Source organism: Colletotrichum siamense, assembly GCF_013390195.1.
Source record: "Colletotrichum siamense strain Cg363 chromosome Unknown KSG_Cg363_contig05, whole genome shotgun sequence".
Lineage (NCBI taxonomy): Eukaryota > Fungi > Ascomycota > Sordariomycetes > Glomerellales > Glomerellaceae > Colletotrichum > Colletotrichum siamense.
The window spans coordinates 502,483-517,751 of NW_023501018.1; the positions used below are offsets into that span (position 1 = coordinate 502,483).

General features: G+C 52.2%; 6 protein-coding genes across 6 annotated transcripts; 3 read left to right on the top strand and 3 right to left on the bottom strand.

Annotated features, from left to right (window-relative positions):
• Positions 1–1,929: 1,929 nt before the first annotated feature.
• On the bottom strand, positions 1,930–2,988 carry mppJ (Phenylpyruvate C(3)-methyltransferase; the record flags this gene model as incomplete). Its single annotated transcript, XM_036639640.1, has 1 exon — positions 1,930–2,988. One exon carries the CDS (start codon positions 2,986–2,988, stop codon positions 1,930–1,932), a length of 1,059 nt encoding a protein of 352 aa, XP_036494562.1.
• Positions 2,989–3,751: 763 nt separating this feature from the next.
• CGCS363_v007792 (uncharacterized protein) lies at positions 3,752–6,121 on the top strand (the record flags this gene model as incomplete). Its single annotated transcript, XM_036639641.1, has 1 exon — positions 3,752–6,121. One exon carries the CDS (start codon positions 3,752–3,754, stop codon positions 6,119–6,121), a length of 2,370 nt encoding a protein of 789 aa, XP_036494561.1.
• Positions 6,122–6,678: 557 nt separating this feature from the next.
• CGCS363_v007793 (uncharacterized protein) lies at positions 6,679–8,401 on the bottom strand (the record flags this gene model as incomplete). Its single annotated transcript, XM_036639642.1, has 3 exons — positions 6,679–7,819; positions 7,872–8,315; positions 8,361–8,401. The coding sequence occupies 3 exons, from the start codon at positions 8,399–8,401 to the stop codon at positions 6,679–6,681; spliced, it is 1,626 nt and encodes a 541-aa protein (XP_036494560.1).
• A 2,211-nt stretch (positions 8,402–10,612) lies between these two features.
• CGCS363_v007794 (Superoxide dismutase) lies at positions 10,613–11,354 on the bottom strand (the record flags this gene model as incomplete). The annotated part of the gene is made up of 3 exons (XM_036639643.1): positions 10,613–10,735; positions 10,798–11,253; positions 11,307–11,354. The coding sequence occupies 3 exons, from the start codon at positions 11,352–11,354 to the stop codon at positions 10,613–10,615; spliced, it is 627 nt and encodes a 208-aa protein (XP_036494559.1).
• A 761-nt stretch (positions 11,355–12,115) lies between these two features.
• On the top strand, positions 12,116–12,644 carry CGCS363_v007795 (uncharacterized protein; the record flags this gene model as incomplete). Its single annotated transcript, XM_036639644.1, has 2 exons — positions 12,116–12,339; positions 12,404–12,644. The coding sequence occupies 2 exons, from the start codon at positions 12,116–12,118 to the stop codon at positions 12,642–12,644; spliced, it is 465 nt and encodes a 154-aa protein (XP_036494558.1).
• Positions 12,645–13,179: 535 nt separating this feature from the next.
• On the top strand, positions 13,180–14,074 carry BOA1-8 (Oxidoreductase BOA1; the record flags this gene model as incomplete). The annotated part of the gene is made up of 4 exons (XM_036639645.1): positions 13,180–13,284; positions 13,338–13,564; positions 13,623–13,962; positions 14,033–14,074. 4 exons carry the CDS (start codon positions 13,180–13,182, stop codon positions 14,072–14,074), a joined length of 714 nt encoding a protein of 237 aa, XP_036494557.1.
• Positions 14,075–15,269: the final 1,195 nt, after the last annotated feature.

Sequence of the window (15,269 nt, forward strand, 5' to 3'; positions counted from 1 at the left end):
GTCCAACCTTGCAATTAGGTCCCTGAACATGCCCTTTCTCCGACGATCTTTATACCAATGTGAATCGATCAAGTGCGAAGACAGCGACAGTTCACGTCAAAACCCAGGAGCGCGATTATTCAATGCTCTCCGCGCAATGGAAGATGAACACGGAAACTCCGTCTATACAATGTTCAGCAGTTTCGGCCTCCCTTGCACGACTTCCGTGGCTTTGCATATCGCCAAGACAACGGACCTGCTGCTTTCGCCAGCAGAATTCTGTATAACAGGATGTCATATTTGAGATGGAGCATACGTCAACCACGTGTTCGTGATATGGAAACATACTGCAAGGGTATTGCAACTCAGAGTGTCCTCAATATGATCTTTCAGAAAAGCATCTAGCCTTCAGCCCATGGAAAGTCTGGTCTGGACCATTAATTGAAGCGAATGAATAGCCTTGGCCCCGCTGATGCCGCTGAAGCGAAAATAAACCACCGTGCAAAGTGGGGTGGCTGCCTCTATGTGTATGTTGACAGCGCATATCCATATCGCTTAATATCGTGAGATGTGGCTCCAGCTCAACGGACTAATGGCATCCCAAGTTTGATCGATCCAAGACCCTGGCCAAGCGCGCATTTGTGATCTTCAGATGCGATGATCTACCACTAATGCGAGGAAGTTCACTGCATATGCGCGAACTTCCGTGGTTTCCACGGAGACGCGCCGTTGAAGGTTAACGGAGGTTCCTACCGAGTCCAGTATTCCGGATGGGTTGGGCTCCGATCCATTGATGAAATATTACTGCCTCATGTGGGTCACTAAGGGCACTTGCCGGCCGCGCGTTCGCAACGGTTCACGACGGAACGGCCCGCAAAGAAGCCAGCCGGAATTAGAGCAGGTGATTTGCCGACAAGAAGTGATGGGACTGTCGGATAGTGATCCATGAAGGGATGCTCGAGTCAGTGAAATCCCGTCGGTCATAGACGGTCCAGCACAAACTCCGTCGTTGCGCAGGTTGTAGGGACCTACGGATCTCTAGGGATGTCCCGGACATTCAGAAGTTGATACATCACAGCCGCGCCTAGGGCAAGTTTCACACCTCCTCGGTACTGCCTCTTTAGGCCTCCATGCCGAGATCAAAAATCTTGATTTCCACAAATCTATGATTGGTGAGCTTTCATAGACGTTCTTCGTTTTCATGAGGGGCATGGAGTGTCTCCGTAAGTGATGAGAGTTGGCTGTGGGTCAAGCGAGGCCAGGTTGACAGAGGGGAAGAAACACCCTAAGAATATAGCCACGCGAGTGACATGTCAGCATGGACCAAACATGGACGTGTCAGTCATGGAGCGATATTCTGAGTCGAATCTACTACTGTTACCCTGGACGATGAAGGAAACCATGTCATTGTATCTTTAGCATAACCACCAGATTTTGTTGCAGACTTGCAGTTGTGTTGAAACCGGTTGTGGTCACTTCTATCATCTGTGTTGGGAGATATTCCTCCATGAACCATCATCCCATGGTGAAAGAACTATCCCTAAATCCTTCCTACGGTACACGGTAGACCATTTGTGATCTCCCATTCAGCCGTAGTTCAGGGGCTTGGAGTGGATGGTGAGATTTTCTGCCTCCCGCCTTGCCATACCCCCTTTCAATTTCATAATCATGACAGCTGACTTGAGTTCGGCTAACAGAGAACGCTGGGATGGAATATTCAGTGGAATACCGACTGCCAAAGCAACCTTTCATTGCCGACGTGAGAACCGGAACATGTTCGAAATCATCGTTCTGCCCACGGATCCAGCTGAGCAAGTATTCCGAAGTTTAAATCACGAGATATTTCCCCGAGTGTGAAATGAATATTCCAGCTACGTATCGGATCTATCTTCAATTGGTTGTCTAATGTTGGGATCTAAATATTGAGGCCACTCATGGCGTTGACTCCGCTCACGCCTTTGCCTCCAAAGGCACCAGCTCGAACAAGACGGTAAGCGAAGGAGGGCACATGTGATGTTGCTTGATGCATCGCCAACCACCGTCCTGGAAGACCCCTTCCCAATCCTCCACTGTGGGCAGTTTCACTCCCATGAGCGCGTGCCCAAACTCAAATCCCAACGTGAAAATCGGCAGAGCATCATCAGCCACAGCATGCCGGGATTCGGGGTCCCCGATCGAGATGCGCACAGTGTCGCAGAGAAAGAAGCGCTTGATGTTGGGAAAAGACCGGCGGAGCATTTGCAAAGAGCTGACACAGGTCTCCCTGGGCCAAAAGTCGTGGCCCATCAAAAAGGAGGTCAGCAAGTCGACTTCGGAAAACTCGTCGCGGTATTCGACCCGACGAGCATCGCCCTCGAGGAAGGTGATGCGATCCCCATAGCCGCGCTTAACAGCGCCCACTTTGGCCACCTCAATCGCTGGGCCAGCAATGTCAATGCCGATGGCAGTGCTCCCGGGGTAGCAGTCTAGGACTTGCATCAGCCTTTCACCGCTCCCGCTGCCCAGGTCCACAGCAGATTTGAAATCATGATCAACCTTCTTGAGCGCATCAAGGAAGACAGAGTCAATGAATTGCGCATTTGCATCACGGCATGCGTACGCAATAGCGGCGGAGTCCCGGGAGTAGTATCTTCCCGAGCGGCTCTCGTTGCGCAAGATGTACTGCATGCGCGAGAAGACACTACCAGAACCCAGAGCAAGCCAGTGGAAAAGGCTCTTGGTACGGTATGCATCCTCAAGAAGTCGTCCCGGGCTGATGAAAGCTCCCTCACGCTTGAGGATTTCAGCTGCCGACAGAGCGAGGACGAGGCCATGGGTCGACTGGACGTCTAGGTTGTGCTGGGCTGCGAACTTGTCGACGTTCACAGGTTTCCCCTTGCGAATTTCGTCTAGAAGCCCCACCTCCCAGGCGGCACCAATGGCACTAGCGGCGATGTAAGAGTTGAAAATCTTGGTGACATCCTGCTCAGAGGACGTGGTGATAGGTCCCAAGTTGCTGATCGAACCCATGTTGATTGATGGTATTTGGAGGCTTGCTGCAAAGTTAACGTGATTTTAAAAGTTTGAAACGAATTTTCTAGTGTCCTGGAGCAGGCTTTTGATCGTGAAGGATGTTCAAACAGTGTTTGATTGACTTGGAATGAGACAACAATTTTGGCATGAGCAAGGCGATGGCCACGGCATCCCACTTTATACCGGGTTGCAATTTTCAACCTGTACAACGCCTGCAGAGACACCTTCCACTTCTTTCCAGGTCCAAGCGATACATCGTGACGTCGCCGGCAATCGCCGTGCTGTATTGTGACGCATTCGAAGTCCACTATTGATGACGGGGAACCCAACGCAGGCCGCGATGCTTCCGGGATGTGACCTCTTGCGGACTTCGGACTCTTCTGTCTGAAGATCTTTTGCTCACGTCAGTAAACTTCGTTCTTTGCATGTTCTGAAATCATTTCGACATGTCATTTACCGTGCCTCTTGCTTCGGTATTCCACAAGCCAAGTGGGCATTTTCTGCCCACGACACTGCAAAACGCCAGACTTTGCTCGAAGACTTCACGAGAAGACCGGAGATGCCATATGAGGTATCCCGAGACAAAACTACGAGGTTTACTGTTTGATTCTCTGTTCGTTGAGGTATATCTATGTTGCTTCCATCTGATGGATTCGTGTTCATTCCACACAGTCATCAATCAGAAGACCACAACTAGAAACACCACATCTTCCTCAAAAAACCCTTTCTACCATTTCACATTTCTTGAAAATATCCCATCATGTCTCCCAGTGCTCAATACACTCCAGTTGGCACTGAGATTACCTCCGAGCGTATCAGCGCTCCTATCAAGATGAAGTCGCTTGTCCCGGCCTACGACATTGTCAATGAGACCTGCGTCTGGCATTGGCGAGACAAGGAGTCTTCTGCCGAAGGCTGGATTGTCATTGACTCGCCTGTGCCTACGGCCGCCGGCGGTGGCTTATTTCTTCACGCAAACGCAACCTTTGAAGAAGTTCGCGATGTAGCTCGCTCTATGAGCTCGAAACTCGCTGTTTCCTCACAGCCCCAAGTTGTGGGGGCTAAAGGAGGCATTCGGTTCCCATCCGGGGACCCACAAGCCCCTCTGGTTCTGGAACGCTTCATTCGTGACAACGCCGGCGTCCTCTCAGTCTACTGGGGCACTGGGGGAGATCTCAACACGGACCATGCGGTCATAGACAAGCATGCCAGAGCCTACTGTTCTCCTGGGACCTCAACGGCTCTGGACGCGATGTACCGCGCCCTGGGCTATACAGGGCAAAGTTTCGCAGATATACCAGCTCTGCTTGAAGAGAGCATCGACAATAACGGATGGTCTCTGAGCGAGTATTGCGTTGGCTATGTCATGGCTATCACCCTGAAAGAGCTTCTCTCTCGCGCAGACCCGACTTTGATGGGACGAGCTCGCCTAGTGCTTCAGGGCTTCGGATGTGTCGGTGCCACCTTCGCCCTAGCAGCGGAGCAGTTGGGCATCGGACGTGTTGTGGCAATCTCCAGCCAGTATGGCTTTTACATTGACAACGACGGCATAGACTGCGTCGCCATTGAAAACGCGCGCCGCAATGGGGCTGGAACCCATTTCGCCCCAGGCTTAGATCCCAGAAGTCTCGAAGCCGGCCTCTCCCAGGCCGAGTTCTCATCCGCTCGATACACACCACGTAAGGCGGGCTCATCTGACGAAGAGCATCTCGCCAACTTCCTTTCCGGGGCTGAGGGCGAGGCTTTCGTACCCTGTGCTGGGCGCTACGTCCTCACGCCAAAGACAATTTCTGCCTTGATCAATCATACGTTCGCTAGAGTCTCTGTCTCGTCCCGATTCATCGTCGCTGGAGCCAATAACGTCTTCAGCCCCGCTGAGAGCAGAAAAAAGACTCTTTCGAGTCTAGACTCTGCTTCTATTCGAATGCTCCCTGAGTGGATCAGCAATTCCGGTACTTCCAATCTGTTCATGCGAGCTTGCAGTGGTCTCGCCTTGACAGGTTACAGTGCTTCCAACCTTGAAGCGTGTGCCAACGACACCAACTCTTTCATCAATGCAGTATTTGCGAAGATTGGATTGTCGGGGACCAATGTTGCGTTGTGGGATGCTTGTCATGATTTGGTGATGGCGCGAAGAGCAGCTGGGGCGGTCAACCGCCTCGGAGTCAAGAGAATGTCACATTTGACTCTGACTACGCCAAATGTTGCTCGAGCTGGTGAGACTATTGAGCGCGTGTACAACGCCAAGTTCAATGAAGACAAGACGCTGTATCAGCTTCCAGGGGCTGACGATCCTACATTGAGCATCGTCAAGGCGTCCGCAGGAGCTGGCCCTGGTGACACTGGCCTTTCAATGCGGTTCTCCGTCTACAACTTGGAGAGGGCTCGTGCAATGCTAGAGGCTGACGGGACCGCCTTCCACAAAGTCAAACTTGAGGATGGCTCAAATGAGCTTGTTCTCAAACGCGAGGAGGCGGGATATCCAATAAGTCTTGCGCAGGCCCCTGCTCGGGAGTCCTCCAACAGTGCTTTCTCCAACTCCTCCGAAGCGCTGAAGTCGGTTGCTGGGTTAGCCTCCCAGGTCGATCATTATGCTGCCATTATGCCAGACGCCACCAAGATGAAGAGCTTCCACGAACATATGATGGGTTTCACGCACTTGCGGACTTTCACGGTTAACGCCGGTTCCGGTACCAACGGGCAAGACGACGGCTTGATGCATGTAATGGGATTGCCGTTTGATACCAAGCGGGTCCTGATTTTGACCGAGGGACTGAATCAGGATGCTGTTTTCACGAAGCTCATGAACAAGCATTGTGGTGCTTACGTTCACCATATCGCTCTTGAAATAGAAGATGTTGATGCTGTGTTCGCAGAAGTCAGGGAACAGGGCTGGCAGACAACAGCAGATGCGCCCAGTACAGACCTGGCTACAGGGCTTCGACAATTCTTCTTGAAGGAGGAAGAGACCGGATGTATCTTGGAGTTGATTGGCAGAGGTGAAAAGGATGAAGCTCTGGCTGGAGCCGAAGCTGTGGAGGATGCAGCTGGTGCTGGCGGCTATGCCACTGGGCAAGGAGAGTTTCGTACGGACAATATTGTGGCCTTAGCTAGATCCCTAGACGCCTGATCTAGGCTCATTTCGGCTATAGAAAACACACACATGTGGTTATCTCAATACCTCGCTACTTTGCTTGAATTTAATTACCAAATTGAAACCGTTTGCCTGGTTCAGTGGCCATACATGCCCTGTTAGATTAATGAGGATGCGAAGCACCCTAGCTGCCACTTGGTCAGGGTTATCCGGCAACCATCTTGCACTTCAATTGCCTTCCGCACGATATGGGCCGACGTGGGGTAGACTTCTTAACGATCATTGCTTGTCATTTCTACCAGACGGCATCATGTGCATGTACTCAAGGGCTAATTCACCCCGGATCGTAGGCGTTGGGGGCAATTGTCACCACGGAAAACACCTGTTCATTGAAACTAAACCAAACTCTATCATCAAATCACCTATGAGAAAGATGTAAACGAAGGTCAAGAAGAGAAAAAGAAACACCAGCTTTGTACTTCAGCCCCGAGCCCCCGCAGCAACAACGCACTCAATGAGTAATTCTTGGCGTTCTACATGCTCAACCTGAGCCTTCTCCAATTGAAGTCTGCCGATCCATCACCCGGGCCAAGTTAGTGACGAATCACGCGGCGCTTGTGGCCAAAGTCATAGCCGCCGTAGATCGAGGTAGACGAGCTGGCGGTGGCTTCATCAGATGTCCGGGTCTCCATAGTGGTGGGAGTGACCAGGGACGGCTTGGCGTCTGAGACAGTGATGCCGGGGGAAGAAGTCGGGTAGGTATCGTAGCCACCGTCGATAGAAGAGGAAGGGGTGACGAGGGAGGGCTTCGCGTCCGAGACGGTGGTGCCAGGGGTGGAGGTGGGGTAAGAGTCGTAACCTCCCGAGATGGAACTGGACGGAGACTCCGAAGGGCTGACCGCCGATGGCTTGGCGTCAGACACGGTTGTGCCGGGAGACGAAGTCGGGTAAGTGTCGTAGGCACCAGAGATGGAGCTGGAAGTGGTCACTGCGGATGGCTTAGCGTCCGAGACGGTGGTTCCGGGAGACGATGCCGGGTAGGTGCTGGACTGGGTGCTCGACTCGATGTTGGACTCGGTGCTAGACTCGGTCTTGTGCGTGGTGCAGGGCTTCTTGGTGGAAGAAGGCGACTCGGTGGCGGTGGTCACGTCATCCGAGGTCGTCTCAGTGCTGGTGCCGGAAGAGGTTGTAGTCGTGTTGGTCCAAGAAGATGAGGTGGTCGTGGGATAGCTCAGAGTAGAAGAAAGCTTGATGGAGCTGGTGGGAATGGTGTGCGAGGGGAAGCCGGTGGAGATACCGGTGCCGGGGCTGGTGGAACTGTAGCCGGTGCCGGTGCTGGACGGTAGAGACTTGGTCACAGTCACGATGATGGTGGATCTCAGGGTCGTCTTTGACTGGGATGCTGTGCCAGTCTCCGGGAGTTGGTCCGATACAGTGGTATTGATGACCGTGGTGTAGGTGGCAGTGGTGTACGAGGGGCAGCCATAGGTGGTGCATGGAGCAGAGGTGGTATCAACATCCGACGGGGTGGGGATGGGAATGGTCGGAAGTGTGGCCTCGGTGGTGGTCAAGGATCCCGGAGTGGTGCTAGGGATGGGGCGAGTGGTGTTGCTCCAGAGGCTGGAGCTGGGGTACGGCACGCTGCTGGCACCGGTGCCCGTACCGGTGGTGAGGGAGATGCCCGTAGACAGGGTCAAGGTCCTGGTCTTGATTGTTTTCGTCCGGGTACGAGTCCTGAAGAAACATCAGTGAAGAGTCCAAGTGAGAGACACAGAAGCCAACTTACGTGGTATTGGCGGGCGAGTGATGAGAAGTGGTCAGACTGGGTAGCTGAGTTGAGACCGTGGTGCCAGGAGAAGATGTGTCCGGGGGAGAGACAGAGGTAGGGCTGGTTGAGGAACCGGTACCCAATGGAGTGGAGGAGGTCGGGATACCGGTGGTGGAGTTGACGTAGCTAGTGGGAACAGAAGGCTTCGGCGGGATGCTGATTGTAGGCAAAGACGGAGTTGAAGTCCATGTGCCGGGCACGGAGCTGGAGGCTGATGCGGAGCAAGTGTAGAAGCACGGCTGAGTCTCAGTCACGGTGGCTGTGACCGCAGTGGCACATTTGGAACCGCAAGCAGTGACGGTGACTTCGTTGGTGATCTCAATAAGTGAAGTCACGGTCAATGTCGCCGGAGGGCGAGCAATGATGTGGTTGGCCTGCGGGATGGCGTTCACCAAGGAGGCACTGCCAAGTCAGCATAGACAAAGATGACTGAGAATGACGACTTACCCAAAACCCAGGAGGGCGAGACCAGAGGCAGGAAGGACCATGGCGAGCAAGAGAAGTGGGAGTAGGAAACGAGTGTGATGCTGCGACAGTTCGTGCTGGCTGGAGACTAAACAGAACAAGACCGTCTTTTTTCGCCGGCTGCACTCCTTTATATCATGAAATGATTGTCCAACCTTCTATGCCGGCCAGAATAACACCGCAGCCAACTCAGAGCCCGCACCCGTTCCAACACGGACGGGAAACGGGATGCTCGGCAGACACCCTCATCACGCAAGCCTGCCCTCAATCTAGAACGGGCTTCGATAAGGGCTTGCCATGCAGCTGGCCGTCGAGTGCGAGCGCCACATCACTCGCTTTGAGTGTCTCGGTATTGCGTGTCAAGGTAAACCGGTTTGTCTCTCACTGCCTCGACGTCGTTGGGGAAGGACAGTCGACCAATCGAATGAAGCAACAAAATTTCCATCCTGCTGCAGCCATCTATCTGATCCCAGCCACAACGTCCCCCTTCATAGAAAGCCGTTTGGTTTCTAAGAATATTTGCGGGGAGGCGACCGCCGGACGCAAACCCGCTGCCGTTTGGCGGGTTGATGGCAATCTGCCTACCTTACATCAAGCCACAACGTGGAAACCTGCATGGGTCGGAGCAAGCTTCCGATTTGACACTGACAGTCGAGTCGCCAAGTTTGTTTGTCGCTGCTAGGATCATCGGGCAGATTGACAGTCGTATGCACGCTTTTCTCGCTTTTAACCTTATGCACCTTGTTCAATGACAGACAGATCATCATCGCCAATCGACCCTGTCCTTACCTTAACATTGCAGAAACGAATTTGGCGCTGTCTCAAAGAAGTTGGACACTGAACACACGGGAGAGGAGGGCCGGAGAGGCCGCGGGTTCGGCAGCGGCTGCAAGTCTCCGTCCCACGCAATCTCAGGCAACATGAACCGACTGCGCACACAATCCAGCGGTCGGGGATACCAAGTTCGCCGCAAATTTGAAGAATCTTGTTCACGAAAGATGTTTTCACAATCCGCCGTCAAAAAATTGACCAACAGCCCTCCCATCAGCCATCGTTCCACATCCCCAAGCCCAACACCATCCCAGAGGTTTGGGTTCACCATCGTAGATACAACAGCTGCCGTACCCAGAATCTTGCAGCATTTGAAAAGCGACAGGCTTTGCGCTTTGCCGCAGGGCAAGTACCGTACAACACGAAAAGCGTCCCCTGCAGAGCGTGTGTACCTGCATGGGGCCAGCTGCATGCTGCCGGTACACTATCGCAGCCAAACATCGTCGGCTTCCCATTGGCATTTTGGCCAATGCACCTGACGCCGTCACGGAATGATTCATTCTGCTCTTATTGTGCTTATTAAGGGGAGCACGGCTCGTGTTGCCTCACCTCAGCTCGGAGCCATGCGTGATGCAGCTAGGCTACTGGGAGATCCCGCAAGATTGACAGTCTGCGGCGAGATACACACCGACTATGCGGAGATGCAATTACGGCTGGCAGAAATGCCTGGTGGCATAGATTGGCGGGGAAGCCACACCATCAACCTGACGGAGATATTCTCGTCGACCAAGATTGCCGGTTTGCGCTCCGTCTTGTCTCCTCCGAGTCGGATGATCCGTCTCACACCCGTCGGTGTTTGTCTTCGCTTGACTCTCGGAATTTAGGACGGGACTCGGGTCTGTCCCTCGACGCAGAGGGTCTGACCGGACGAACTTTGAGCTCTGTTTTCCATGCGACCGTATTGCGCCGCCTCATGGTTGAGGGCGATCGAATGCAACGTGTCGTGCGCCAGTGGACGTTGGCAGGGTGGATGTGGCTTCGTACCCCGTCACGGGAAAACTCAGCTCAAGTTGATGTCGACGCGGGCTGCTCACATTGTGGATGAGAGGCTACAAACAGGCAGCCGAGACACAGCAAGGGACTAATACGTGCGAGAAAGGACCCTCGCCAAGGCTTGCCGGACATGGGTTACACGGCAGCGTTGGATGTTGCAGGGCCACATTGCGATACCGTCTCTCGAAATTGAATTTGATTGTTTATCCCCAGCCACTTGAATTCATCTCTTCATGGTCTGACCGGGATGCTAGTCTAGCAAGCTACGTTGACGGGAAAAACTAAGCCTTGCAAACCGATCGACCCGTTGGTGATCGGTTCTAGCACCCATGGTCATTGATGCAGTAGCATCCGAAGCCCTTGCATGTCATCGTCAATTCATTCCGCTACGTCCCAAGTAATCTCCCCACTTAGAGGACCGCCTTAAGGGCCTTGAAAGCATCGTCGCGGCTGCCAGAAAATCTCGACTCGGCAGTCTTCCAGTTGATGACGTTCCAGATGTTGTCGACGTAGGCCGCCTTGCCATTGAGGTACTACGTATCCATCCCAATCAGTGATTCCGTTTGACACGTTAAAAAAAGAAGTATCCACAAACCTGAAGGTAGTACGCGTGCTCCCACATGTCGACGCCGAAGATGGGCACGCCCTTGGTGACGGGGTCCTGGTCCTTGGTCGTGATGATGCTGAGACCTGTTGTGTCGTCCTTGACCAGCCAGCCCCAGCCGCTGCCGGTGATGCCCAACAGCGCAGCGTTGAATGCTTGCTTGAACTTGTCGAGGTCGCCCCAGACGCGGGTGATCTCGGCGATCAGGCTGGGTGCGGAGTCGGGAGAAGCATCCGGGCTAGAGGCAGGGGAGAGGTTCTCCCAGAAGAGGGAGTGGTTGATGTGGCCTCCGCCGTGGAAGTTGAGTGCTGCCAAAACGGCGATGCGGCTTTGGAGAGGGTTGGCGTTGTATGTTTCGATAGCCTTGTTCAGGTTTGTGACGTAGGTCTGGTGGTGCTTGCTGTGGTGAAGCTCCATGATTTGGGTTGAGATGTGAGGTTCCAACGCCTTCAGGAGGGGTTAGTCGGAGTTCCTGGTGCCGAAGCAGGGGTGATACGTACATCGTAGGCGTAGGGGAGCTTGGGAAGCGTGTACTGTGAGCTGGCCATGGTGAATTTCGTGTCACTTGGACGTGTCTTAGTTAGGTAGGTTGTGCGTAAGGTGATTTCGTAGCCAGAAGTTGAGGATGAGAAAAACAGAAGATGGAGGGGTAAGCTGCTGGACCTGAGAAGGAAGAGAAGAAGTCACCCCGGGGCAAGGAGGGGTACTGAGCACATTTCATCATCTCGGCAATGATGGGGATATCCTCCGTCGAATCCGATGATGTGACGGACACCTTGATGGCCGCGAGCTGGCGTAGGACTTAGACCTGATCTCGACCACTCAACGGTGTGCATGGGTCAGAGTCATGGAGATGGTGGGGACGTTGACCAGCTTTTTTGGAATAAAACATCAATCACGATACATCTTGTGATGCGATTTCTTCACAGTTCAGCTGTTCTGGATGAGATTTGGTCATCTGGCGATCGTGCACAATGCACGCGGGCATTACCTGATCAATATTGCTCTAACTTGCTCATCCAGATTCCCTGTTCTGGAGCTCATGGATGATTATGATTGGCTCCGCTATTATTAGTTGACGTGTGGAGAGGCCCCGGGCCGGTCCCGTTCGCGCTCGTTTTGGGATGACAGGGGTTATGAAAGGGATGAGGACCTTGAGGGAGTTTGAGCTGGTCTAGATGTTGCTGAAAAACTGATCATTCCAGCCTCTTGAACACTGTTCTTTTTATTTCTTCCCTTTACTGAATTACAACAAGAAATTCCCAACGGTACTTCCAAAGGCGCTTTTCAACTCAACCCAAATATCAACATGTGCGGCCCGGATACTTGCACTAAGCCTCGAGGTGGCGCGCTCGCCGTCCTCAATCAACCATTCTGCCAGCCAAGTCCGCCAACATCACTTTGCAGACTCCGAGGCGACCTATCCTTTCACACGCCGGGCAAGCCGAGCAGTCCGTTTGCCACACATGCGAGGATCACCAGCGGAGGGGACCATGACTTGCCCACGTTGTCGGACGTTGTCGTCGTCATTCAGTAAGTTGCAAAATTCAAACGCAAGAAGACTAAGGACACATCTAACGTGTTATGTCTGCAATAGCAAGTCTGGCGATCTGTCGAAAAGACCCGAAGACTGTGGCCTCTTCCACCAACTGGCGTTTTCCAATGCATCCGTACTCGAAGACGGCTCAACTTTGGAGCTTGCCCTCAATGAGCCGATCTCATTACAAGTTGGAGATGACGGGATCATCGGACGAAGAGTCTCGGTATTCCCAAAGGCCGAAATGGAGAACGCAGTGGCAGAGGGAATCGTCGGTTTCAATTTTGTGAATTCTTTGTGATTGTTGATGGTGCATTTATATTGGCATTGCGAGGAGTTTGGGATAATTAAGGCTTTGGGATATGGTTTTCACCCAATTAGGAAATGCTGGATCATCGGGGAGGTAATTTAGCCACGTACTGAAATCTACCAGTAAAACAATCTCCAGAAAGGTCTTGCCGCACTTTGTGAATATCTCCGGACCTTCTTGGCCGCCGACGAGCGTACCGGCGCGGGCATCAACCAGCCCCGCTCCGTAGTGGTGTGAACATTCGGCCACGGAAACGGACGGCACCTGTGGGATACGGCGCCCGAGCGTACCGACATCCTCATCTGATTGCCACTGTTTTCGCATTCACAAATGATATCTGCAACTTAAGAGGCTTATTTGCAATTAATTCAGCGAATCCGGTTCTGTGGTGTGCATGCAACGAGTGGCTGTTGACGTATAAAGGCAGGAGTCCAGACCGCGTCGGAGCAGAATTGATCATCATCTTAGAGTGTCAGGGACTCTACGTACTATTTTTCCCATCAATTGAACTCATCCTATCGTCAACATGGGTGTGATAGCTGTTGCTGGTGGTACTGGTGGCATGGGTAAAGCTATCGTCGAACAACTTCAGCTTACCAACAAATATCCGTTCATTGTTTTGAGTAGAAAGGTGATTGAAGTGATCCAAAGATTGGCTCGGGAATGTCGCTAACACCTATCAAGAGCAGTGCACCATCATTCCATCCACCTCTAGTCCAGGTTGACTACGAGGACGTGGAATCTTTGGTCAAAGTCTTGGACTCGCACAACGTCGAAACAATCGTCAGCGCCATCTCCATGCACTCCGAGCCCTCGTTCAAGTCGCAACTCAACTTGATTGATGCGGCAGAAGCGTCAAAGACGACCCGACGCTTTATACCCAGCGAATTCGGGGTTCTCAATAGACCTAAGTATGGACTGAGGTACTGTCTCCGAATGTGCTCCTAAAAGCTGACGTATTACTGGTAGAGACGGCAGAGATGAAACCTTTCCGACACCGTGGATCAAGACTGCCGAAAGGCTGAAGAAGTCTAGTCTACAGTACACCCGCTTTGTGAATGGCTATCTCATGGACTACTGGGGGATGCCTCATTTTCCTAGTCACATGTCGCCAGGCCTTTGGTCCATTGACGTCTTCAACCGACGGGCCGTGATTGCTGGCTCTGGTAACGATGTCATCAGCCTGACCCATTCAAACGATGTGGCTCGTTTCATTGTCCGTTCACTCGAATCCGAGGATTGGCCAGAGTACAGCATCGTTGTCGGTTCCGATGTGACTTTGAATGAGGCTTTGGCCAAGATCCAAGATGTTCGAGGTTGGCATTTTGAAATAATACCAAGCATATGGCACGTACATGGGAGCTAACTTACTGCGCTAGGGGGCATCTTTCACGTCACATACGACGGCGAGGAAAAATTGAGGAACAATGACGCCACTCTTTTGGGGGACTTAGAAGGAGATGCGGCGCTGCGGATGAAGCAAATGACATCTTTTTTTGGGCGACTTATCATCGGTCACCTAATGGAGATGCCAAAAGAGAAGCGGATGAATGACATGTATCCGGACATACGCCCAGTAAGTGTCGAAGAGATGATAGATAAAGCTTGGATGGGAAGGTAAATTAGGTAGTCACCGCAATACTTAACACTTTTGAGGGCAGAGTCTCACGATGTATTGATAAACAACTGATATACTTGCATGGAAATCTTCCAGCTTTGTGCTCAATCAACCCAGACGTTGACTCCCGCATTGATAAGCCCGTATATTATTTCCCATTGCGTCTTGCATTTTCCTCCTTCGTATTCGTCGGCTTCAGCCTCATCAAAATGCCAATCTCTGTATTGGATCATGTCCTCCAGAGTTACATGGCCATCCAATATGTAAGGGCAATTGTCATGAAAGCATGAATACATGGGCTGAAACCTGACTGTTTCGAAACGAGGATAAGACCCCTCCGTGAACTCCGAAGTAAAGATTTCGAAGTCTTCTCGAACACCGTGAAAGTCACCATCCAGTCGCAGCTCTTGGAGTGAATGAGGGAGACCTCTTAGGGCGAACCCAGGTTTGCAAATGTTGCCGTGAATTTCGAGAACTTCGAGTGCGTTGAAGGCACTGAATGAAATGTCCAAGTCTTTTCCCTCCCGAGGGAATGATACAAGGGCGAGTCTTCTCAAGGTGTCCTTGTGAAATCTCTCAAGTGTTCGGACGATTGGGGCTGGACCATTATTCTGTGTCGGCTTGATCCGTACATGATGCAGCTTTTGGCACGATCGCAAAATATCGACGAGTGCCGCCGTCGATACATAATAATAGTAAGTCCCGCCGCTGAATTCATTTTCTTCCAGAACCAGGGTGGTGACTTCAGACCAATCGATATCAAAGGGATTAGCCGGAAGGTACTCGGCTGAGCGGAAGCCTTGGAGATGAGGCGAAAGATTTATGAGGCGGTACAAATCTCTCGTCGATTTAGTTGTCCGAGTATGCAATGCATGATTGAATTGTGTGAAATGGCGAAGTTCGGGCCGGGGGGGCTGTTCTGGAATACTAGAGCAGAAGCTTTGATTGTATCCTTCGATGTCAACAAGTTCAACACCGCTTGACTTGAGAAGCACCAT